General features: G+C 40.5%; 1 protein-coding gene across 1 annotated transcript in view; it reads right to left on the bottom strand.

The window, feature by feature from the left end:
* The window catches only part of DAB1 (DAB adaptor protein 1), a 333,073-nt gene that overhangs the window by 74,398 nt on the left and 232,948 nt on the right, over positions 1 to 25,727 (bottom strand). The window contains exons 6-10 of the mRNA XM_056814594.1: positions 19,224 to 19,355; positions 17,943 to 18,062; positions 17,406 to 17,444; positions 15,761 to 15,910; positions 10,031 to 10,066 (exon numbers count right to left, since the gene is read on the bottom strand). Coding sequence (XP_056670572.1) covers positions 10,031 to 10,066; positions 15,761 to 15,910; positions 17,406 to 17,444; positions 17,943 to 18,062; positions 19,224 to 19,355 — 477 coding nt within the window. The remainder of the gene's footprint in view (positions 1 to 10,030; positions 10,067 to 15,760; positions 15,911 to 17,405; positions 17,445 to 17,942; positions 18,063 to 19,223; positions 19,356 to 25,727) is intronic.

Below are 25,727 nucleotides of genomic sequence, written 5' to 3'. Positions count from 1 at the left end.
GGCCATATAGCATAGGGTCCATAAAAAGGGAAGTGACATAAACGCTGATTTGGGTTGAATATAAGTTCTGCCACTTCAATGAGCTAGTTATTTAAATTTTATGGGAATCAGTTTCCTTATCTGCAAACTGAGGACATTTGACTAGGTTGTTTCTAAGGCCTTTCCTCTCTCTCCATCTATTATCCTTATTTGGGTAGGGAGCACAGAGTAATCTGATTTTCTGTACTATGGAGAGTAGTTACATGAGAGAGAAGGTGCCGCTGTTAGTGAAGACAGATTGTCAAGGACCTTGAATGCCCAACAGAAGAATCTGAATTTTATTTGGTAGATATGTTGGCATATCATGAGCAGATCTCCATTACATAATGAGTAATTTTTTATCATTTAACATGGGCTTGGGTGGGGGTGAGCGGATGAAAAAAATGAACAGAGACCCTCCTCTTTTGAAGTCTTCAAGCAAAGGCTCATTGGCTTCTTCTTGGATAGGGTATGTTCTAGAAGAAGGGAATTCTTGTCCAGGCATAGTATGGATTAAAAGATTCCTTCTGGCTTGGAGATTTGGTGACTTGGAATCCCAGGAAGGGTTCTTAAATTGATGCGGCGGCAAATCCCATGAAGTGTTGAGGTAACCCCTAAGTATTATCAAAGCCCTGTGGATAAACTTCACTGAGGGGGTAGTAGCCCACAGTTGCTGGCAATAGGAAAGAGATATAGAAAGGGTTGTACCCCAAAACTTTTGGGAAGGAGAGACTAAACCCCAAAAGATAGAAGTTTAAGAAGAAACACCTTCATGGGATGATAATACTGATCATGATACTAATCTGTATGGCTTTACTTTCATATCCTCATTTGGTGATCAAATTTGGCCTTGGAAATTGGTACAAAGGATGATATTATTTTCCCCTCTTTTCCTTGGTGATGTGGGGGATCCTGGACACAGAGTGATGAGTTAATTTTCAAATATAACCCTTATTCATGACAAGTGCTATTTCTCGTCCCATGTTATAGATATGGAAATTAAGATGAAGTAGGATAACTGACTTTCCTAGCATTATGCAGCTTAGCAAGCATCTAAAGCAGGATTCAAATGCAGGCCTGTTTCACTCCAAGACTGCCCAATAGAATAATCTGAATTTTATTTGGTAGATATGTTGGCATATCATGAGCAGATCTCCATTACATAATGAGTAATTTTTTTTATCATTTAACATGGGCTTGGGTGGGGGTGAGCACTCTTTTTGGGGGTGAAGTCCCATTTCTTTCTAGTCAAAGGAGGCCAATAGCTAGTGAAATGTTATTTCTGATTAAATTCCTCCTCCAAGGCACAAATCTCTCTAATCCTTTTTTCTTTCTATCTAAGAACTAGAAAGATAAGAAGAAAAGCAATTGATAAAGGATTCCAGGGGCAGTTAACAGTTTCTTTTTCTTTTTTTTTTTGTTTTTGTTTTTGTGTATTGGCTCCAAGGCATAAGAGTGGTAAGGGCTAGGCAATGGGGGTCAAGTGACTTGCCCAGGGTCACACAGCTGGGAAGTGTCTGAGGCCAAATTTGAACCTAGGACCTCCTGTCTCTAGGCCTGGCTCTCAATCCACTGAGCTACCCAGCTGCCCCCAGTTTCTTTTTCTATAGATCATCAGTTTCTAAATTTCTGAGCCTCAGGTCTCTTTTATACTCTTCTCCCCCCCACTTTATAAAATCTTAACTTTCTGTCTTGGAATCAATACTATGTATTGGCTCCAAGTCAGAAGATGGTAAGGGCTAGGCAATTGGAATAAAGTAACTTGCCCAGGGTCACATAGCTAGGAAGTGTCTGAGATCAGATTTGAATCCAGGACCTCCTGTCTGGCTTTCAATTCACTGAGCCACCCAACTGCACCCCACTTCCCTTACATTCTTGAAAATTAGTGAAGATCTTCTCCTGCCCCATCACAAGCTTTTGTTTACATGGGTTAAGTCTATTAGCAGGTACCATATTGGAAATTAAACTGTCTTAGTATTATTAAGAGAAAAGTTTTGACTTCATAGATGCCTGAAAGGGTATGGGGATTCCCAGAGTTCCCCAGACAATGCTTAAAGGATGGCAGTTTTTAGCTACTGTAGTCTACAAGTCTAGAAACTGTTGAAGATGTAGTGATGAAGCTTTCCCCATCTGCTTGCCAATCCAGATGGAAGTAGCCCTAGTCTCAGCAGGAGAGCAAACAGATGCAGAAAACAGAGGTAAGAGATATAGTGCTCATTAGATGTTGCCTATTAGAGGTCATTGGTGTGGTCATTTGCACTTAACTGTTTTTCTTTTGATATGAGGGAGGCATCAATTTAGGTGGACAGCAAGGTGAAGAGAGGAGAATAAATAAGAAAATATATCATAAAAAGAAAAGGAAGGGATAAGACTTATTCTTTTTTTTTTTTTAATTTTTTTTTAAACCCTTACCTTCCGTCTTGGAGTCAATACTGTGTATTGGCTCCAAGGCAGAAGAGTGGTAAGGGCTAGGCAATGGGGGTCAAGTGACTTGCCCAGGGTCACACAGCTGGGAAGTGTCTGAGGCCAGATTTGAACCTAGGACCTCCCGTCTCGTGGCCTGGCTCTTAATCCACTGAGCTACCCAGCTGCCCCCGATTAGACTTATTCTTAAAAAAACAATGAACAGTTTTTTGAGAACAAAAATTTCCTATGGGAAAGAGGATAACAGATCTAGAGAAAGGCAAGACTTAAGGGGGCATCTGGTTAAATGCTCCCATTTTAAAGAAAATGAAACTGGGGCCAATTTAAATTTAATATAAAATTCAATATAATTCAATATGAAATTCAAAGTAAAAATTCAGAATTATGGAGGTAAGATACATCAAATGTGGAATTTGAACCCAGGGGCTCTGATTATGGAAGCAGGGCTCCTTGCCTTTATCTCATTATTCCGTCTCCTCTAGGAGAAGCAAAGAAGATGGGAGAGGAATATGGAAAGTGTTCTTCAAAATGTGCCTTCAATTGCTTTTGACAACACGAATCACTGTCATTTCTGCAGGGCTAAAAGATTTATCAAATGATTGACATGTGTGTATACTGTCACACACACACACACACACACACACACACATGCCCGGAGTCTAACTTGAGCCTTCTAAGAGCCCTGTATGGTGGGCACTCTAAATAATGTTATCTCTGTTTTAGAGTCAAGGAAACTGAGGCTTCATGATGTTCAAAGACTAGCCCAGGATCACACATCTGGTGAGTGTCAGAGGCAGGATTTGAAGTTGAGAATTCCTACCTCTCAGTTTATCAGGTTAACCAGGATGCCTCTTGTAATCATACCAGTCACCGAGATGAGTGACTTCATTTTAGAAAAGATCTTTTGTCTAGACAAAACCTAACTGAGCAGACCTGGTGAATTGGAGAAGAGACAACGCCTGGAATTCACATTCTCCAGGAGCACCAGCAATCCTGAGGGGCGCAGGCTTTAATAAATATCCCCTGTAGCCACTGAGGCTGTTAATGCCGAAGGCTCCCTGTGTATCTAAATCAGTTAGTGGTAAGCTGGGCAATTTGGAGCCAAATTGAATTGTGGAGGTTTGTATAATAGGGGCTGCAAAAATCGAATAGCAAAATGCAGACAAGTGTCTCAATGACAAAGGGACTTGATTAAATGGATCGCTAGTGAGGGTGGAAACTCTGCTTTTTTTTCCAGGAGCAAGAGAACATTACTCAGTCGTTACTGGCTGTCTTGTGATTTTCTGTTTGCCCGTGGAGGGTACCCATTTTAACCCCATGTTTCTTAGAGAGTTGTACCTCCATCAAAGAGTCTCTCCCCTCCTGACTCTCATGGTGAGTTGCAACAGGAAATGCCTACAGTTAATTCAATGACTAATTACAGAAAATAATATTATGATGATGTATGAGATGATAACAAAAATATAGTTACACAGTGCTTTGAACTTTACAAAGTGTTTTCTTCACAACTCTAGGAAGTCCAGAATTATAGAATCACAGAAGTTGAGAAATGGATGGGGTCTCGTGGGCCCCCTCTTCCAACCACTACACTCAACAGGATCCACACTAGAATCTATGTAACAACGGTCCATCCAATGTGCTCTTGTAGACCTCCAGGGACAGGGAGCCCACTGCCTCCTGAGACAAACCATTCCATTTTTTAAGCCCTTACCTTCTGTCTTAGAACCAATACTATTGCAGAAGAGAAGTAAGGACTAGGCAATGGAGGGTTAAGTGACTTGTACTGGGTCACTCAGCTAGGAAGTGTTTGAGGCCAAATTTGAACCCAGGACCTCCTGTTTCTAGGCCTGGTAGTCTATTCACTGAACCACTGAGGTGCCCCAGCAAACCAATCCATTTTGAGACAACTCTAATTGTTAGGAACGTTTTCTTGATATCTAGCTCAAATTTCCCTCTATAACAACTTCTATTCATTCTGGTCCTATCCTCTAAGTCCATACCCAATAATCCTGACTGTATAATAGAAAATCTGTTACCCTAAAAAAGAACTTCATTTCCTGGGAGCCCACTGATTTCCAGTTATTACGTACTTCCTGTAGACAGGGAATAAATATTGAGTGGGAAGTCCTGGCCTCTGGGGCTTCCTGTCAGCATGGTGATGGTGGTGAGTGAGATTTTTGAAATGGCTAATCAGCCATGGGCATGTAGTCTTTTATTTTTGTATCCTCTTTATTCCTTGATTTCTAATGATCATGAATAAATCTCCTAAAATATAACATTTATTATTTGATTTAATTTTAATTTTTATATTGATGGCAACCACTAGTCAGAGAAGAACCTCTCAATGTTTTAAGATAGCCTAGATAAAAAATTTTTAAGCCACATTTCTTCTTCCAAGGCTTTTCTCCCACCATATCCACCCTCACAAACTCCAAGAGAACTCTGAACTGTCTTTGGAGCTGCTGCCCTTTTCTTTTCCTACTTTTTGAGCAGTTATACTCTATGCTAGACAGGCTTTTTTTAGCCAGGGGACTCTTGATGAAGAGGAGATGAGCCACTTCTCTCACCCATCTGCTTAAGCCCACATTCCTCAGTTTCTCACTGCTGCCTCTGGTGTTGCTGCTGCAGATACTGCCTGCTCCTACTCCTGCTCCTGAATTAGTCTGCGATCCAACACCGACCCCAAACCCGGTCACTGTTGTTCATCCTGCTGGATTGCTGATTGCTGCCTCCAAGAAGCCAGAAGTTCTTGGAGGAGTTCTCTGGGCAACTGGTAAAAACTGGGGTGCATTTTCCTTAGGCAACTGTTGGCCTCCTAACTCCCTCTCCTGAGGCTGGGGGGGGACAGACTGCTCCCTAGTGTTTTAGTTCAGGGAGGGAAGAAGGAAGTTACTCTTCTAAACAGGAAGTAAATTACAAGCATGGTACACTCTATGAAAGACCAGTACCTTGCCTATTTCAAACAGCTTCTACCATTTATGAGTGCACTTATCCTTTTACTTATTTTGCCTGAGATTCAGGGGAAAATTTTTTCTCTCTACAACCTTTGCCATGTGGGCCTGCCCAGCCTCTAAGATTTATCCAGTTTAATATTCCTTAAACCCATGTTCTCCCTAGTGTGAGACTCGAGGTTGCGGCTCTTGACATATGTTAAGTTGTAGGACACTTTGTACCACACTCTTTGTGAAATCCTCACAGACAAGTACCAAAGTTTGGCTATCATTTTGGCTCCCCCTATCCCCGAGAGTGAAGATAAAATCAGACCAGGGTATGACACTTCCCTATCACACAAAAATCTAGTCCTTTTTTCTCTCTTATAATATGGTAATTTCCTGTAGTCTTGGCTGCAAATGGGTAAGTGAAATGTTATTGCATTTTGTCATACAGACTTGTGGGACAGATGTCACTTTAATTGAGCCCTGATTCAAGGACCTGTTATAGATTTATTTTCCTTTACTTAGAATTTTTACACATAAGATTTTAATAAGATAAGACTTTCACTTTTATTTGGATTTTTATTTTATTTTATTTGGATTATTTTTTTAAATTTTTTATTTCCCATGCCAATTGATTCATATACCTCATAGCTCAGCCATGTATCACTAAATGATCCCTGTGTTTTCAACACCCTCTTAAGAGAGGAATGTATAATTATTCTAAAATGCAAAGTTTAAATTCTTTTGAGAGTAATTTTAGGTTAAGAAACATGCTACCTTTCCAAATCGAGAAAGTGAACTCTTTGGAAATGGCACCATAAAGATGCCTCCACAGACCATACACTGCACCAGAAAATCCAGAGTGAACTTTGGGATGTGGTGATTTGAACTGTGTGGGGTTGAATGCATTTGTTTTGCATGTATACTTTTATGCCGAAGGGGACTGCCCCCTAACAGGCTTTTTGTCAATGAGCCTAGCATTCATGGGTTTTTTCTTTACCCTTTTATCCCCAAATTACTGTAATTTAAAATTTGATTACAGTAAATGATCAATTGGGGGGGGGGTAGTCTCCCAATGATCATCAGGGGAGATTGTATACTTGAAAATCTGCTACCCTAAAAAAGATCTACATTTCCGAGGAGCCCACTGACTTCTTGTCATTATGTACTTTTTGTAGACAGGGGATAAATATTGAGTGGGCAGTCCTGCTGGCCTCTTTGGCTTCCTGTCAGCATGATGACAGTGGTGAGTGGGGATTTTGATATGAGCTAATCAGTTATGAGCATGTGGTCTTTATTTTGTTTCATCTTTATACCTTGATTTCTAATGATCATTAATAAATCTCCTAAAAATAACATTTAATATTTGATATTTAATTTTAATTTTTACATGAACCAGCTTTTGACTGACAGCTATTTGAATACTTGAAGGCAGTTTTCCTATCTCCCTTGAGTCTCCTCTTCTCCAAGTCCACTATTCCAAGTTCCCTTAAGTGATTCTCAGATGTCATAGACTCAAGGCCCTTTAACACCTTGGTTGCTTCCTCCAGGCATTCTCTAGTATCTGGTTGTCCTTCTTAAACTGTGGTGTCCTGAACTGAAATGATCCTATTGCTGACTGTGTGAATTTGAGCATCTCTTAATGCAATCCCAGAAGGACAGAGCCTTGTGGCTGCCATGTTACAGTTGCTTCATAAAAAGCTGAGAGGCCTATAAAAGCCCTTTTTAGGATAAATTCTACACTAGCCATAGAGAACTTATTCATTAATTATTATGTCCCTTCCTTTTTTTAGGTGCAAGACCTTACATTTCTCCTTATTGTCTTTCCTGTTATTTTCTTTCCTTTCTTCCAAAAAGATTTTTTGGATCCTTATTCAATCATCCATAATGATGCCTATCCTATCCAATATGGTCTCCAATACAAATTAATTAGGGATGCTTTCTATGCCTTTAGCCAAATTAGTGGTAGAAATGATAAGTAGCACAGAGTCAAGCACAGATCTCTAGGGGTGCTGCCCTATAGAACTTCTTCCAAACTGACATTGAGCCATTACCAACTACTCTTTAAGCCCAGACCATTTCAATTACATTGTTTAGTATGCAGCTTCAGCTATAGATAAGTATTATTAATTCTATTTTATAGATGAAGAAGCTGAGGCAATTCCATTCAATTTGCATTTATTAAGTCCTTCTATGTGTAAGGCAGTGAGAGTTCAAGAAATTTTTCTCAGGGTAACACAGCTAACAAGTGCTGCAGTCAGTCGAACTTGGGTCTTCTAATTCTAGCTGCTGTATAAAAAGAAAAAAGAAGGTTGGAAGGAAGGATGGAAGGAAGGAAGGGAGGGAGAAAGAGAAAGAAAGAAAGAAAGAAGGAAAGAAAGAAAGAAAGAAAGAAAGAAAGAAAGAAAGAAAGAAAGAAAGAAAGAAAGAAAGAAAGAAAGAAAGAAAGAAAGAAAGAAAGAAAGAAAGAAAGAAAGAAAGAAAGAAAGAAAGAAAGAAAGAAAGAAAGAAAGAAAGAAAGAAAGAAAGAAAGAAAGAAAGAAAGAAAGAAAGAAAGAAAGAAAGAAAGAAAGAAAGAAAGAAAGAAAGAAAGAAAGAAAGAAAGAAAGAAAGAAAGAAGGAAGGAAGGAAGGAAGGAAGGAAAGAAGGAAGGAAGAAAAGAAGAAAAAGAAAGAAAACTGGTATGCATCATTCATGATACAGGTACATCTGAGTGGGTGATCTTCATTATAAATGACTGGTAGAAGAAGCTAGAAGCTTACCTGTCTAAAGCAGTCCTAGAACTAGGTGGGATCATGTCTTTGGGGATGACTTAAGATGATTTCTGTAGACTGGGGAATGAAGTAGCACACTGGACATAAAGCATATTTTCCTGAATATACCACTCAGGGAAGTTTTCCATGTCACAGTTCTTTTACCATTCATAGGTTAGCTACAAATATGGAGGGCTACCCTTGGTCTTGGGCTCATCAGAGATTGAAGTCAGTGCCTTCACGTATGTTTGTTAGCAAACCCATTCATACAGTGTGGGGCATGATTTTTGGATCAATGTTAATTTTATTTTTCTATATGGAGGAGTGATTTAATTTGGTCTCTGGACCTCCTCTTATTAAAACTCCCTAGGGACACAGATTTGCAGTTTTTCTAGATATGCAGATGGGCAGCTCTTTTAAAGAGATTTTATCATGGTTACTTTACCAGGTTCACAAAGGTTGCATTTGCCCATGGCAAGACTTGAACACAAATCTCCCTGGATTCCACGGCTGGAATACTCCCTATTATGCTATGATCTCTCTAAATGTTATTCAACACAGGCTAGCTATGCTGATATTCTGGGCCATGCATTTGGATTTTCTATAAGTTGATGTCAGAAAATAAACCACTTCTTACTATTGACAAGTTTAAATGATTCTTCAGGTTGGGAATAAGGAAAAAAAAGTTCCTATGCAGAGAGATACCCATACACAAACACACACATGGATGTTACCACATACACACACACAGACACACATAGAATATTTTAAAACCCTGGAGGTTCATTTGCCTTAGAATCCTAGACACTCATATTGAACAAGATTAGGATCATTAGGATCATCTAAGCCCAAATTGATGTAAACATTTTATAACAGACTCCTTCCTCCTTCTTTAAAGGTTAGGAATAAAAAGGAATATATATATATGATTATATATTGTTATATATACATATATATATATATGTATATATATATATATATATATATATATATATATATAAAGGCAGTGATCACTTTAGGCTACAGGACACCTCTAAAAAAGTCCTCTCATCAACATAGTGATATAGACTTGTATTCTTGAAAATTGCCTGAGGAACCAATACTCTAATAGGTCATAGTAGGGGGTGGAAATGACCTTCAAGGCCATTTAGATCAACCCCATCTTTTTCAGATTAGGAAACTGAGGCCCAGTAATGTGAAATGACTTGTTGAAGCTACATATAGAGTAAGTGTGAGAAATGGGGTCAGAACTGAAGTTCTTTGACTTCAGTGCCAGGTCCTACCAATCTGGAGAGCTCATGAGTCTGAACAAGGCAACTGAAGACCATTTCACTATTGTGAACGCCAATAGAGAAGTTCTGAGAAGCCCATTGCCAGAGGGTTGGTCACTAGGTGATCCTATTTTAGGTGGAATTCTTTATATTTATTTTTTCTGCATTACTCCAACCAATAAATGGTTAAGAGAAACCTCAATTTATGTTGATGGATGGATAGAGCTGTTCCATGCCCCCCTCAATCCAATCAAGGTTTATTAAAGTGTCAGCATGAATGAGGGAATATGTCACTAAACTTCCGGCATAGCCAACAATGTGAATATGTACATTAAACCATTTCCATTTGAATCCTGGTCCATTTTAGGCGGAGTTAAAATGGCTGGCTTTCAGAATTTTGGTGTGTATCTCTAAAAGAAGTTTCCAAAACCCGTGGGCCTTTTCCTTCTACACTGAGGACCAATTTCTGCTTCCTAGGAAAGTCTTGCCCTTTGCTACCTCCGTACCAAGCTTCACGGGCCTGTCAAACCCCACTCTGTAGAATGCAAACCGATCAAAGATCTTGTCATTCAAAGTGCTTTAGAAACATGGTGTGCGTGGAAAGGGCAAGAGGCCACTGGATACTTACACTCACAGGCTGACTTTTTGGCACATCATAAACTCCCTCGGAACCTGATAAATAACCAAAGGAAATCATATTAAGACACTTTGAAAAAAGCACTTTGTAAACCATAAAGTCTTATGTAAATGGGAACTATAAAATAATAAGTATTATTATTTCTAAAGAACTAAATGAAGGCTCCATGCTCAACCACAACACATGTCTTGCTGTCAGAGACCACTGGTTTTACCCATAAGACCTTAGGTGTGAGACATACCACAACTGACCAGCCACTCAGTAAATATTTATCAAGCACCTACTATGTGCCAAACACTATGCTAAGCCCTCAAAGACTGCTAAGTGGTATAGTGGATTGAATGTTGAACTTGGAGTCAAGAAGACGAGTTCAAATTTGGCCTCAGATAGTTATGAAATGTTTGACTCTGGGAAAATCACTCAATATTTTTTTGCCTCAATTTTCTCAACTGGTAAAATGAGAATACAAATAGATGAATTTAGGTCCTCTGATTGCAGAGAAATTACCCTTTCCACTGTACCATAATGAAGGAAAAGGAAGGACACTATGCACCTGGAAGGGAGAGTTGGACTAGATAATACCTGGCCATCTGGATTGCCCTTAATGGAAATATAACTTGTGCATCTTATTTCTACCCCTAAAAATGTGTGAAATAAAAATTAGGCAATGTCTAGCCCCGTATTAGGAAACGTCCTGATTCTCGGAGCTGTCCCATGCTGGAAGAATTCATGCATGAAGAAGTAAGCTCCCATCATTGAAGGTCTTTAAGTGCTAGGTCAGAGTAATTTCTCAGGTTCCTGAAATTCTTTGATTCTATGAAATAAAGATTGCTTAAATGTTGTTCCTTGATCTTCCGGGTCTCACTAACTAATTCATATTATTCTTTCTCATTAGTTAACAATTACAGATTAATTAACACACCTCCTATGTGCCAGACACTGTGCCTGCTAATGGGGATACAAATACAAAGAATAGCACGATCCTTGTCCTCAAAGTGCTTACCTGTTATTGGGGGGAGAAATATGAAGATATAAACAGAATAAATATCATCTCAATAAATACACATATATACGGTATAGTTAAATACAATGTAGTTTGGGAGGGAATCAGCAAAGCAGCTCTTGGTTGTTTCCTTTTTTTATACTATGGGCTAAACTTCATTAGACTATCAGCTCCTTGAGGACAAGGATTCTTTTTTTGCTTTTCTCCATGTCCTCACTAAGTTAACACTCTTTGGGGGCAAACTGTAGGTGCTAAATCAGTTTCTCATTTATTAAGCCCTCTATAGGACTGATGATGTGTCAACATGTACCCACCTTTCTCACTTTTCCACCAGAGATGTACAGTGTTCCTGATCCACTCAATTTGTGGCTCTTTTCTTAAAATGGGTTGGTATGTTCTCTGTATTTAACTACCTGTATAGGTCCTAACTCTAAGAGAACCTAAGGGCTCTGAAGGCAGGTATATTTATGTCTCTGGATTCCCAGCCCTTGAACAATGTCTGGTACACAGCAGGCCTTTAATCAATGCTTGTCGAATTAATCCAACTTGGAAAGAAAGGAATTCTATCAATATAGTTCATAGCAAATTCCACATTCTGTTTGATGGTGGAGATTTTGTTTGTTAACCAGGGGTTCTTTTAAAGGGAGAGCATAAGCAGTATAGTGCAATAGAAAGAATGTGATTTTTAGAATCAGGCAAATACTACCTCTTCCTCTTACAATTACTAGCTGTGTGACCTTGGGAAAGACACTTAGGTTGTGCAGGTGTGTTTCTTCATGTGTAAAACAAGAGGGTTAGACCAGCTGATCTCCAAAATCTCTTCTAGCTCTAAATCAATAAATGCATGATCTTGGTATGTTACTTTCTCTCTGTGGGCCTCAGTTTACTCATCTATAAAATAAAGGGTTACATCTGAGGACCTCTAAGGTTACTTCCAATTCTAACTTTATGAACCTAAGAATTCCTAAATGACTCTAATGAAGATAGTGGAAATATATCCCCAAGCTATGAATTTTCTTCTGCTACTCTCTCTCTCCCTCTCCCCCTCCCCCTTCCCCTTCCTCCATTCCTCCCCCCTCTCTTCCCCCTTAGTCCTGGGAATATGATTGGTATTCTTTTCAATGTTCCTGAAATAACCATTTTTTTACACTTGACTATTAATATGCTTCACCATAAAAGGCTCATTCATTATTGATAAAGATGGAGCAAGCAAAGAACAGTCAGTTGATTCCCCAAAATGGATAATCTAATACCATTTTCTTTTGGACTTTAAAATCAATAAAATTCTATAGCCAATAATCTTTAAAATTAAAAGGAACCCTAGGTGTCTTGTGGTTCAAATTCCTCATTTTTATAGGTGAGAAAATGGAGGTTCTTGAGCAATGCAGTGATTTGGCCAGTCTCACTGGTGGAAGATAGGACAAGTGTAGATTGAGTCCCAAGGTTTCTGTCTTCAGATAGAATTAACTTGGAACTACAGCTCATTAACTCCATCTTCTTATTATCCATTTGGCCATCTTTCTATCTATCTTCCTTCCTCCCTCCTTCCTTCCTTCCTTCCTTCCTTCCTTCCTTCCTTCCTTCCTTCCTTTCTTCCTTCCTTCCTTCCTTCCTTCCTTCCTTCCTTCCTTCCTTCCTTCCTTCCTTCCTTCCTTCCTTCCTTCCTTTCCACCTACCTATGTGATTATGGTGACTTCTCTGAGGTTCAGGCAGTTCTCAAGGACCATAAGCTACCAATGATTGGTACTGACAAAGGGAACTCTCATACTTGTGAAATCACAGGTCTAGGGATGCATATGCCATCCACTGCTATCCTTTCCTGATGCCTCATCCCAGCAATGGGCCAACCCAGCTAAGATCAGGTAGGCTCCTTGTTACTCTGACCACAGTATAATGGATTTTTCAGCCATACCCACCCCAAAATATTATTTCTTAAGGCAAAAGGGAATTTTGACATTTGTCAGTGGAGGGAGAACTCACAGCCATGAAATCCCTGATCCTTGAAGGAGAATGTAAATTCCTTGGGGGAAGAGACTGCTTGGGAGGAATCATTTGAATTAAAAGCCCCCAAGAAAACACCCGCATCAGATTTTCACTTCTGTTTACTTTCAATCTCTAGCTGATGGAATTTGCTTATTACCAGTATATATTTGGGACCACATTTTAAGGGGAATATAGCAGGCAGCACCCAGGATAATGGTAGCTTTTGAAACAAAAATCAGACTTTTACAAAAGAATTTGACTACGTATTCTCTCAATTGGCCATTAAAAAAATTCCCTCCCCTCAAATGGAGAATTATTCTGAAGACCCGAATTCAAGCTTTATTTCTTCTACTTTGTTGTTCTTAAGTGAGTCACAGAAACTCTGTAGGACTCAACTGTTGTCCAGTCATTTCAGAAGTGCTTGACTCAGTGATCCCATTTGGGATTTCTTGGCAAAGATGCTAGAGTGCTTTGCCATTGCCTTCTCTGACTCATTTTACAGATGAGGAAACTGAGGCAAGTGCTGTGACTTTCCAGAGTGACCTAGCTAGTGTTGGGCTGAGGACAAATCTGAACTCACCACACTAATGAGTAGACTATATCATATGATCTCTAAGGTCTCTTCTAATTGCAACGTTTTAGGTCTTGGTTTTAAAATTCTCTGTTCAAAGCTCTCTTTTTTTCTACGTTTTCTTCTTTCTATGTTCTAAGGGATTGGATGTTATAACCAATATAAATTGGATGTTATAACCTCTCATTATCCTTGCACTATGTCTTGAATAGAAGAACAGATTGAGACAGTTAGACTGAAGCTAGAACAGGATTAGGAACTAGACTTGTGATGTGATTGGGACAGGAAATCCCTAGGAGAATAAAATTCCCCTACCAAGGCAAATAGGTCTCTTGTCTGCAATTCAGTCTTAGAGTAGTGAGACCAAACTCAAATAGAAATGTGAGTCACTAACCCACACTTTAGGATCTCTGCAGGCTGCATATTGACTTCATTTTAAAAATTGTATTCATTCAATTATTTAAAAATTAATTAAAAATCTCTCCATTTTATCTCTTTTCATTGATTGGTTTGTTTTATCTGTTTTTATTTTGTTTTTCATTAAGTATTTCCTAATTATATTTTCATACTTGGGAACTGCCTTCTACCCTGGAGCACTGAGAGTTCCATTGACTTGCCCAGGGTCATTCAGCCAATATGTATCAGAGACAGAGTCCTGAACCCAGGTATTCCTGGTTCTGATGCTCCCCTGTCTATTGAGGATATTAAGCTGCTTCTCTGAAGGCAGACTCAAGCTAAGCCATGTTAACAATTTTTCCCAGCAGGGACCTGCCTGTTGCCAGACTGTTCAGGACTGAACTAAGATTAGAATCGCACATCTGCGTCCTCGGCTCTGTGTCTCTTACTAATAAGATGGAGGAAGCAAATGATTTGTTAGTTACTGAAAATATCCTATATTCATATTCATTTCTCTCAGCTGCTTGGCTTCAGAAGAAGGTGAAAACCTTTTGGTTAAATCCCAAACCAATGGAAGCTCCTTTAAAAGTGCACACTGTCCTTTGGTAGCTCTTGTTAAAACAACGGAATTTCCAGTGGGCTTTGCATTACAGAAAACACATAGCCTGAAAAGTTGTACATCAATTGTGGGGTCTAGAAACTGAATTTGAACCCGACTCACTGGATTTTGCAAAGGAACAATGGTGGGCATTCTTGGTATCGGGGAAGGAATCATGAGCACAGTCAGTGCTGCCACCCCTCAAGCTGGATAGTTGTTTTCATAAAACTTAAGTTTCTTACATCACAGGGTCTCAGATGTGCTAGAGGGAACCTCAGGGGCTTCCTGGTCCAACGTCTGCGTTTTAGAAGTAACGAAAGTGAAAACTAGACCCGTGAAATCATTTGGTCATACATGACAGGACTGTGATTGGAAATGAGGTCCTCCCGACTTTAGGTGGCATTCTCTACCGACCCCAAGGAGCTACCCTTGTACAACCTGGATAGCAGCAGGGAGAATGGCTGGCTTAACTATGTGGGTAGCGAAACAAGATCTTAGGTCATAAATGTTAGATTGTTAAATACAGAATTTTGATGCTGGAATGGGCCTTGAAGATAATAATAGTGATGATCATGAATGATGATAGCCAGCAAACATTTAGACAGTGATTTAAAGTTCATAGAATGCTTCAAATGTGTTATCTCATCTGATTTCCACATCATTCCTAAGAGGTGGCATAAAATTATTCCCATTTGACAGATAAGGACAGAGAGGCAGGGAAATAATAAGTGGCTTGCCCAGGGTCACAAAGCTACTTCTTTGACCACAGAAAGTTAGAGCTAAAAGAGAGCTTAGAATACAGAATGTTAGAACATAGAATAAAGGTTGGTGGAATTGGGAGCAACTTTGGAACATGGAATCTCAACACTGGAATGGAACCTTGGAACACAGACATAGAATGTCCAATAATAGATCTGTCAGAGACCTTACAAGATAGCATTCAAAGAATCTTAGTCATTGTCTGTTCTAAAATCCCTATTTGGCAGCAGAGGGTAAGCAGCCTAAACCCAGTGAGTGAGTGGCAGACTGCAGTCTAGCGTACCCATCATCCTGTGTTCTGACCAAGAAAGACTCCAGGGGGTATGTCAGATAAACCATTAACAACTCATTCTTTTGTGATTAAACCAGGCATCAGGAATGCTAAAGGGACATCTCTCTAGATGCCTTTGCCCTATAAAGGGAGAGATACCCCTTCCCCACAGGACTCCAAGTGCTCGAAGTCTGGGCTCTGCAACAATGTAAGTAAGACGATACCTGGTAAATGTTCTCTTCTGTTTCAGGCTCACGGATTGGGTCATGTCCAGCCTCAAACACAATGTACTATTGGAATGTTGTCCAAAGAAGAAAGGTCAGAGATGGAAAAGAAAGGGAGAAAAAGACCATTTGGAACAGGAGATCAATCAGGCAAGTACTGAAGACACAGATACAGAGCAAAGGCTTAACAGAGACCAGGTGGTCCAGGGAGAAGCACAATCGCTGAATGGCCAACAGCTATCAGATTGTTTTTTTAAACAAAAGTGGTTTCAAAGACCAGGTAGTCCTAGGACGGATGAGGAGAATCCATCCCCTGCTGCCTTCTCACCTGAAATTCAATCTGGCCTCCTCACTGGGGTGTTTATTCCTGGGGACATTATACTGAGCCGGGATATTGCCTCACCACCAGGAAAGTTTACCCACTTTGGTGGCACAATTACATTCTTATTGAATCCAGGGACAAGGAAAGTGTGCCAACCTCCCTCCATCTTTGTTGCTATTTCTGGTCTAAGCTTCTAGAGTAAATAGGAAGCCTGAAAAAATCTCTAGTGACTTTAGTCCCCGAATTTCACTTTCTTATTGGAAATGCAGCATTAACTGGCAATAGGGAACCCCAGAAAATAGCCTGCATGGTCAAAAAGCCATCTCTTTGAGAAAAAAAGCAAACAAATAAACAGATTCATAGGTAAAAATCCAACACAGATACTTTGTAAAACTATTATTTGTATTTTGGAAAGAGGGATTTTTAAAGGGAAAAAATGAAACCTTTATAACAACCAATGCAGCAACTGTGAATTAATTTTAGATACTCAATTTATCATACAGATTAAAAAAATAAATGATTGTCCTTTAAACTCTAATATTCCAATTGTGTTAATCATGAATTATACATTGGATGGGGGGGAGGTTCTCAGTCATATACACTGTTAAACCCTTGCACCTTTCAAATTCTAATGCAATTATAAAATAAATAAATACATGTGTTCTGTAGAGAGTACAATCAATTTCAAATTTAGATCTAGGAGAGAAGAACCTGTCCACCCCAATATTTTCATCATTTTTCTCTGCTCCTATGAGCTACCCTTCCCATTGTTGTGTGGGGCCCTGTAACAGGAAGGCCAAAGAGTCCATGACCAGTGCAATCATCTGTTGGGAAATCAGACCGTTCTTTCCCCAGATGAATAATCCTACCAGGGCTGCCCCAGTGTGAGCTAACTGGCCAACCTTTGCCTTAGAGAATCATGCAAATTACTCTTCTAATGAACAAGGCATACTCCTCACACCACCCTTCCATATATCCAGCTCCAAGGACAGATTTTAAAAGCAATATGGCGGTGGAGAGTAGAGAGGAAAAGGGAAATCTCTCACACTTGCTCTTAAGGTTTCCTTAGATGTGTTTGTTTTTCTTGGTCATCTTTCCAAGCCTGGTAAACTCTTGAGCTCTCTGAAGAAGTTCTCTTCTTTTCAGTCAGGGGTCCCTCTGGACCCCTGAGAGAATTCTGGAATGCCATCCCTCTTGTCTAGCCTAACCATGAATGACCCACAAAGCTTCCGAAATTACCTGGTACACGGGATCTTCTACATCCTCCTCCAAAATTGTCTACCGCAGAGTCAGAGAAGGGAGGGCAAAAAGCAAAGGATGAAAACAGAAGAGATGTGAGACCATAGTCAGAGATTAAAGGATTGCAAAGAAACCAGTCCTGGGGAGGACAGGTGTTGTTGAAGAGGTCCAGCTGAAAGGTGTGGAGAAAGGCAAACAACCTCTTAGACCCCTTCCCACCACTCCCCACACCCTTCCACTCCATCACCCCCTACTTCCCTCCACGCTACGGCTGTGACAATTGAATTTCTGTCCTTCTAACTCATAGCATGAATGGGGTTGAAGATTTCAATGGGCTCTTTCCTTCATCTCAAAGTTGGATCACCAAATGGAAAGGGAAAGGCAGGCAGTGGAGACCCCTCTTCTAACAGCCTGCTTCCACCCAAGTTCTTTACACCAACACTCTCCTCGGGCCCTGGAAGCATTAACTGACACCTTCACATCTGTTTCCTTAGAGTTTTCATTTTTGCAGGCTCCAGGCCACATCTACGGATGTACCTGGTATACTGCCTGTTCGCACTGTTTATCCTTCTGCGCCTTCTTCTCCAGCTCTTCTCTCTGTTTCAATTCATAAATGAGTTGAAAGAGATCACGCAGGTCCAGGATCACGGGTTCGGCCTGCAGAGAGACAAAGTAGGAAACCCACATTAAGGAGGGAAGAACCCCCCTTGGGCAGCGACCCATTTCTCTCCCTGCTGGCTCCCACCTCCAGAAGCTCATTTTATTATTAAGTTGAAAGCACTTCACCCTAAATTAATTCAACCTTGTTTATATTGGCTTAGCAAATTACATCTGGGCGAAAGTTCATTCTGCCAGCTAATTATATTTGCAAATTAATAATAATTATAATTATATACATAAAAGGTGTTGCTTTTTATTTGTTCCTATCTTTTAATACAATGAAATGAGCACAAGCTTTTTGTAAAAGAATTATTTATTTTTTCTTGCCTCTCTTTTTTGGGGGAAGGCTGTGAATGGAAGTAAATTTGTTTGTGTACAATGAGTACATCCAGTTTAATTGGAAAGAAAAATAATTGGTAATTAGGAGAAGCAAATGGAGAAAAAACTGGAAGGGAAAATGGTTCCTTCTTGGGGGGTTGCTTAGCTGCATTTGAGGCCAACCCTCTGGAACAGAGAGGGCCATAGGTTGTAGAAGAAAGAGTTTTGGGTTTGAGGCAAAGGACCCGAGTTCTGATCCCAGTTTTGCTACCTGTGTACATTAGGTTCTTTAACCGCTAGCTCTTTCTTCTGCAAAATTAATGGAATGGATTAAATAATTTGAGAGGTCCATTCCACATCTACAGCAATGGAAGGGAGCATAGTAGGGTCAAAAGAAAGTTTAGTTTGAAGTCTCAAGAAACAGCCACTTATTTCCTGTGTATCCTTGAGGAAGTCACTTAAGCTTTCTGGACTTTGACTTCCTCAACAGTAAAACAAGAAAGGTGCATGGGATGTACTGTGAAATCCCTTTACTTCTAAATCTGGTATTACACTACCTACCTTCACTTCATACCAAGCCACATCAATATATCTATTCCAAGAGAGACTCAATCAATAGATTTAGAGGTGGGTGGACTATAGTAGGGAGGCTCAACTAATCCTGTGATCTTAGGAGGTGTATAAACTGAGGTCCAGGGAAGATGGGACAGGAAGTGGCAGGGTCAGGATTCAAACTCAGGATCCTTAACTATAAAAATATTTTTCCTAACTGTGTATCCTAAAGGCAAAGGCAAAGGCACTGTTGTGACTAGATATTTACTTGCAGACTGGCATACTCACTGCCTGGGCTGTTTTGATGGCCACAAATCTGTGGTTTCCTTCTTTCCCACAGACATATCCAAAGGCTCGGTGGTCTGTGATATCCTTTGCGATGTAGGAAATTTCATGCACAGCATGGTGATGTTGGAGTGCCTAGGAGAGATAGAGAAAGTTTCTTTCAGAGTGTAGCCTATCTGATCAGGGAATCATGGTGGGAAGGTTGTTGCCTCCATGATGATGGACTTTGAGAAATTCAGCCCAGTTTTGGGGTCGAGAGAGGAGGAAAAGAGTTTTAGAGAATTCAGAATTGATGCTGTGGATCTTGCGTTCAGAATAACACAATGACTAGACACATAGTAAGCACTTAAATTCTTCTTGTTGATTGTTGACTGGTCTGCTTAAAAACAAAATCAGCACTCTGGAGAACACCAGGTACATTATAAAGTCCTATTGAGTTAATGTGGTTGTGGTTGTTGTTTATTTGGTCCAGAGGTATAATTTAGTTTGTTAGGGACCTCCAAGGGTGGAGATCGCATCCCTGGCTATAGAATGACAATTCAACTCTAACCAACCAGGTTAAAGAATTGCCTGGGGGCTCTTAGAGGTTAAAGGAACCATTATCTGTCAAAGGTAGCATTTGAATCCAGGTCTTCTCCAATCCAAAATCCAGCTCTCTCTCCATGATGCCTCAGTACCTTGATGATGATGATTAGGTTTCTTCCTCTTTCTGGAACCTAAAGTCTTACTCTTGTAGCCCTGGACCATGACTTGGTGAACTTTTACCTTCTCTTACCAGCTCAAAGACCCACCTAAATACTTTCTGGTCACCTTATAGGATCACAAATTTAGGGCTGAATAAATGTTTGTTGACTTGATTTTCTTACTGTTGGCACAATCAGGTAAGTTGAAGAGCCTCCAGATATTTATAAAAAGTATAATTCATTTTGAGGCAAAGGGTTTGGGTTCAAATCCCTGCTATTCTATGCACTATTTATGTGGTCTTGGACAAGTCATTAAACCCTAAATAGCTTCCTTTCCTTTCTATTCCATTCATTTAAGTACAATGAACATTTAAGCTAATAATTGACCAAAGGAACACACAAGGAAGTAAATACAGTCAATTTAAAATGACACAATCATTGAGAGACAGTACTAATGTCCAGGGGCTCATGGAAAAGTTGGCACTTGAGTTGCATAAGACCATGGAGTAAGACTAGATTTCTCTGGGGTTCCTTCCAGCCCCTAAATGGAAGACCTCATGGCATCCATTCCTGCCCATGCTCTCACCTTGCCCCAAATACCCAAGCCTTTCTATTGAACTTCTTTTGCCCAGATAGCCTGCCTCATGACCCATTAACACTAAGAGAATTTGTTCAGGAAACTCTGCTTTTCTGTTTGGCTCTGATTTCATGACCATAGGGAACCCCCAGGGAGGAAACTATCTAATAATCGATATCAACACATTTTCTGCAATACAGAGATTTGACTGGAAACCTTTTGTGAATTGCTGAGGGCCATCATGGGCCAATATATGCCACTGATAAAATCATAGATTTCTAAAACTTTTATAAGTATTCTTAGAGATCCCAGTGTTGTGGGGGCTACAGGTGAGCCCCTCAGGTTTGGGATGGGCACCCCTGGCAAGAATGCAAGACTCCACAACTAAGCTTAGCAATAAAAGATACATTTATTAATTTGAAATTTATGTTGAATTTGACTGGGAGGACAGCATAGATGGAAAGCTGCCTCCTTAAAGGGATCCATTCTGGGGTTTTTATATTCTATTTACAACAGATGATATGTGACTCTTGACTTGAGGAGGGTGTTGTGAAAAATAATTTTTATTTCCTTTAAGTTAATCACTGAAGACTTTCAAGTACCCCTACTTAACACTTAGTAAGCCATTAACAAAGAGAGTTCACCCCCTAACAGACCACAAGCACCCTCCCCGGCAGTGATAGGCAAATTGAAAGGCTGTGATTGATTCCTGAGATCTGATGAGGAGAGCTGATGGGTGGAGAAAATTGTACATAAGTGGGAGCCAGAGAGAGATTGGGGAATCTTCTTTCTTGGTGGCTCTTAGCCTCTGGAGGATGAGCTCTGGTGGGATTCTTGGGGGGTCTTGGCCTTGTTTTCCCTGAAGGTTCTCAGTGGTTTTCAGTGTCTTTTGGCTCTTTGGATTTTGGCTTTCTGATCTGGACTTTAGATTCTGGTGAATATTTGGCTTCCTGCATTGGAGATTCAGGCTGAAGAGGCATGCTTACTTGGGGTGTGACTCTTGTCTCATTGGAATGAGAGACTGCCCTTTGAAGCTCAGCCTCTTTGGCATTGGTTTTTGGTTGTTGGAAAGCCTGACTGGAGATACTCTTGTGGGCTGTTGAGATTCACATTTGGATTCGCATTCAAGGTCTGGGGCACTTGGATTAGGACTTAGAGTATTTTAGTGAGGTGGTATTTTTGACCTCCTTCCTATATTTCCCACTTTAATATCTCTACCTTGCTGTAAATAAAGCTCCTAACCAGCCTTTTGACTCATAGTTTAATTTTTATAAATGGCGACCACAACAATCTTTTATAACTCATAAATTTAGTCAATTCATGTTTAACCCTTATAGTATGAACTCAGGCAGAAGTTGAGGGGAACATTGGTCACCTAAGTGGGGTCAGAGTACTGTCTTATGTTCTGAAGACATAGGGGGTGATCCTCATAGTTTAGGGGACAAGTAGCTGTCTTAGATATAAGCTGATGGCATCAAAGCATAGCCTGGAGGTGTGTATGTATGTCCATCTGATACCTAGGGGAGAAACCAAGGGGAATAATGCTCTCAAGGATCTTTGTTATCATTAGCCTTTGAAGTTCAGGCCCACCCTTTCCTTGGCCTTAAAGAGAATGCAAGGAATCATAGAAGGAATTTCCTTGCTTACAGTTTGACCTGAAGCACTTCTATAATTTGGGGGTACAAGGTGAACCCAGAGTCCCCATGCCAATAGCACTCAACTCCCTCTTATAACAGAAGGAGAAACTGAGGCAGAAAGAAGTTAAATGCTTTGTCAACTACCTTTTATTTAACCATTTCTTACTTCTTTGTATTTATTAACATTATATGAATGTGATATAAATATGTACATATTTATACATACTTGTTTCTCCCATTAGAATGTAAATTCTTTGAGAGTAGGAATTGTTTCATCCTTTGTACCTGCATCACCAGCACTTAGCACAGAGGCTGTACACATAACAGGGAGTTTAATAAATGCTCATAGACTGATTGATTGGCCAAGCTCACATAGCCAGAATGGGTCAGAGACAAGACTGGAAACCACATCTTCCTGATTCTGTGTCAGGCTCTTTTTCCAGGAGATAGCTCTGCCTTTCAGTGGATTTTATAGGGTCTTGAGTTTGGGGTGGACAATTGTGACTCAAAAAATAAAAATAAAAACGCTGGGAGGAATTGGGCAAACTCCATCTAGATATGGACAGGGAAGCAAAGTGGTTGGAGACAAGCCACTCTCTTTTCCTTTCTTCGCCTTTCCTTATCCCTCTCCTTTGATTGGTTGTTAAGAAAGATCCTATCCTATCAAAGTTCACGGTGTCTTACTGACCAGCAAAATATGCTTTGGACTGGATTAGAAGTCTTCCTAGTGGAGTTAGATCCAGAGATGATTGCTTGATGGAAAAATCACACCTCATGTAGGAGACTGCAGATGGAGACATTTTAATTTTCCCGGGAGCCCTCACAATAAGTGTTCTAAAATCGAATCATTTGAAACTCCACCTAATATTGCCTGGAAAAGTACATTTGCATGTACCTTCCAGGTTTCAAGATATATTTGTAATCTTGCCCTCACCCAGAGTTAATTTTATGATGCATCGAGGATATTTCTTAGGAAGTCTCATCATTTGAGAAAGGTTCTTTGTGCATTGATCCATCACCGTCTTTGCCAACTCTGTATTATGCCAGCATAATGCAGATGGTGGGGACTGCAAATGCCTCAGAATGCAGTGAATGCAACAGCAGGGTAGCTGCGTTTTTCATCCCCGCCTCTCAAAATACCTGCAAACACTCATCCATTAGGCCTCACAATTGACTCAAATGGACAAGATGATTCATAGAAAGGAGACATGAAAGGCCCTGGAAAAGGCCGAAACCCACTAGGGCTCTTCCCTCTCTTCCTCAGCTGCCATGTTCAATCATTTAAGAAGTCCTGAGCATTCTACCTCTACCAATCTCTCACTCATCCAATCTATCCTGAATAACCTCGGATTAGCATTTTCTTACACAGAATTTATAGGAAATCATCAATTGATACCTGAAAGGAGTGACCAAGATCTTCAGATTTAATCTCAGTTTACAGATGGACAAACTGAGTCTCAAGAAAAAGGTTAAGTGACTGGCTTGGGGCCATATAGCTTGTACATTTCAGGGGGTGAGATGAGATTTGATTCCAGGTTTTATTGGCTCCAAATCTAGCACTCTCTCCAGGAGGCAATGCCACCTCTCATTACTCTAGTCATATTACTCCTCTACTCAATAAATCTGTCCCTGGAGCAAACGCTAACATGGAGGAATTGGTTTAGACCAATAGGGCAGAAGGAAAAAAATCAGAAGGGACTAAATACTGTCCTGAAGTACAGGAAGGGGGCTTATTCCTAACAGGAATAATTTATTCACCCTATTATATCACCTGTGGCTCTTCCCTCTCCCCGTACTCCAACGAACAGGTTGTCTCCCTCAGAAATGTTTGCTCCTGTATCATGGTGCTCTGTGTCTCTATCCTCTCCAAACTGTAACTCACAGACTCCCTCTCATGCATTTACCTTCCATAATGAGTCTGAGGGTCCAATTATTTCAAAGTAAAGGCATCTAAGAAAATAGCAAAAAGAAATGTAGCAATAAAACATGGCTTCCCACAAAACCAGGGCACATCTTCCATAAATACACACAGCGTGGGGAAGAAGAGTCGAATCTGTAGGAAATCTGTATGGAGAGATGCACTTGCAGGGGACACCGTTGGCCAGGGCACAGAAGCAGGGAATATTGTGATAGCTTTAGGTGATGACATCCTGTTGCTGGATGTGTTAGCCTTTATTTGACCCTGTCCCACTGGTCATAGTAGAGTCTGATGGACAACGCCTTGATGGATACTACTCCACCAGACAAGCACATGTAGTCTCTTATGGATCCTGCTCTTCTGGACAGTTCTATGATAGCCTATCTTGGATGGAATAATATAAGAGTCCTTGATTCTCAAGTCAGAGGTCTTGGGTTCAAATCCACTTTGGATCATTACCTCTTCCTGAGCCTCAGTTCCCTCATCTGTAAAATGAGACCAAACTATCAATCCTCTGAGCTCCCTTTTAATGGTTCCTGCCAGGCAACACTCCATCACATACTGTTTGGTAGAGTTTCCTGTAGTCTCTGCCAGCTACGTACCCATTGAGGACCCAGCTGTGAAGCTTACTTCTCATCCTAGCTGAAGTCCTTGGGTCCAATGCTACCATGAGAAGAGCAGGCTCTTCCATGCTCCTTTAGTACAAAACAAGAAGGTTGTTTTTTTAAAAGAGGTTAGAAGAAATGCTGCCCCAGTAATACACCCTTCATCAGAAGGGGAGCTGAATATTTCAGCCCCCCCTTTAATGAATAGCCTGTCATACTGCCTTTCGAGTTCTCTCGCCTCTTACAGAATATTCTCAGCACCAGGTACCAGACTCTTCCAAACGAAGACCCCAAAGAGATCTAGCTAAGTGTCTAGTGCCAACAGGCTTGTCCATCTTTTGGAAATGAACGTTCTGTTTGCTGGCATGGCAGGCATCACTCTAGCTCATGGTGGCTGTTCCATTTACTTTGCAGTTTTCAGTTCTGAAGGTTAGGCCACATTTAGTCATCATTTAACAGCTACTAACACACGATGAAGCTCGATGATCCTTCAAGCTCAGAATACCAAGCCCTTGCTACTCTCAATGGGTAGACAAAGGAGATTTTGTTGTTACTGCTGAGTGGTTTCAGTTGTGTCTGACTCTTTACACAGGGGCCTAGCTAAGCCCGGGATGGAGCCCCTCTCTCCCTCCTAGACTAGCCTCATCTCTTATCCAATTTCTATATAGAAAACATCCAGCTGAATTCTAAAGTGCCTCTGAGCTCACCCTTACAAGCACTTTCTTTTTGCATATTATATGCAGTGATGTTCTGGGTTCTTGGAGAGATAGATGAGATGTCACCAGGAGCAGGCAGAAGACCAAAAAATGCAGTCAACAATAGAAGTCCATCCAAGAGGTTGAAGCAGGACGTTGTGATATCTGAAGGAAAGATCCTTCCTGAGAAATGACATGTGGACGAGGGAAGATTTCTTGGAGGAAATGGTATTCTAGCTTTGCTTGAAAGGAGAGGTAATAAAGGCATGTAGTCTGGAGAAGGTATGTAGTCAGGAAGAGGAACATTTGGGTTGGTCAAGTGGCTCATTGGATAGAGCACCAGGCTATTACTGGAGCCAGAAAGACCAGATTTCAAATTCTAGCCTCAGGAA

The sequence above is a fragment of the Monodelphis domestica genome, chromosome 2 (genome assembly GCF_027887165.1).
Source record: "Monodelphis domestica isolate mMonDom1 chromosome 2, mMonDom1.pri, whole genome shotgun sequence".
NCBI classification, from domain to species: Eukaryota; Metazoa; Chordata; class Mammalia; order Didelphimorphia; family Didelphidae; genus Monodelphis; species Monodelphis domestica.
The sequence above is the reverse complement of the archived record's forward strand: the minus strand, read 5'-3'. Positions and strand labels throughout refer to the sequence as shown.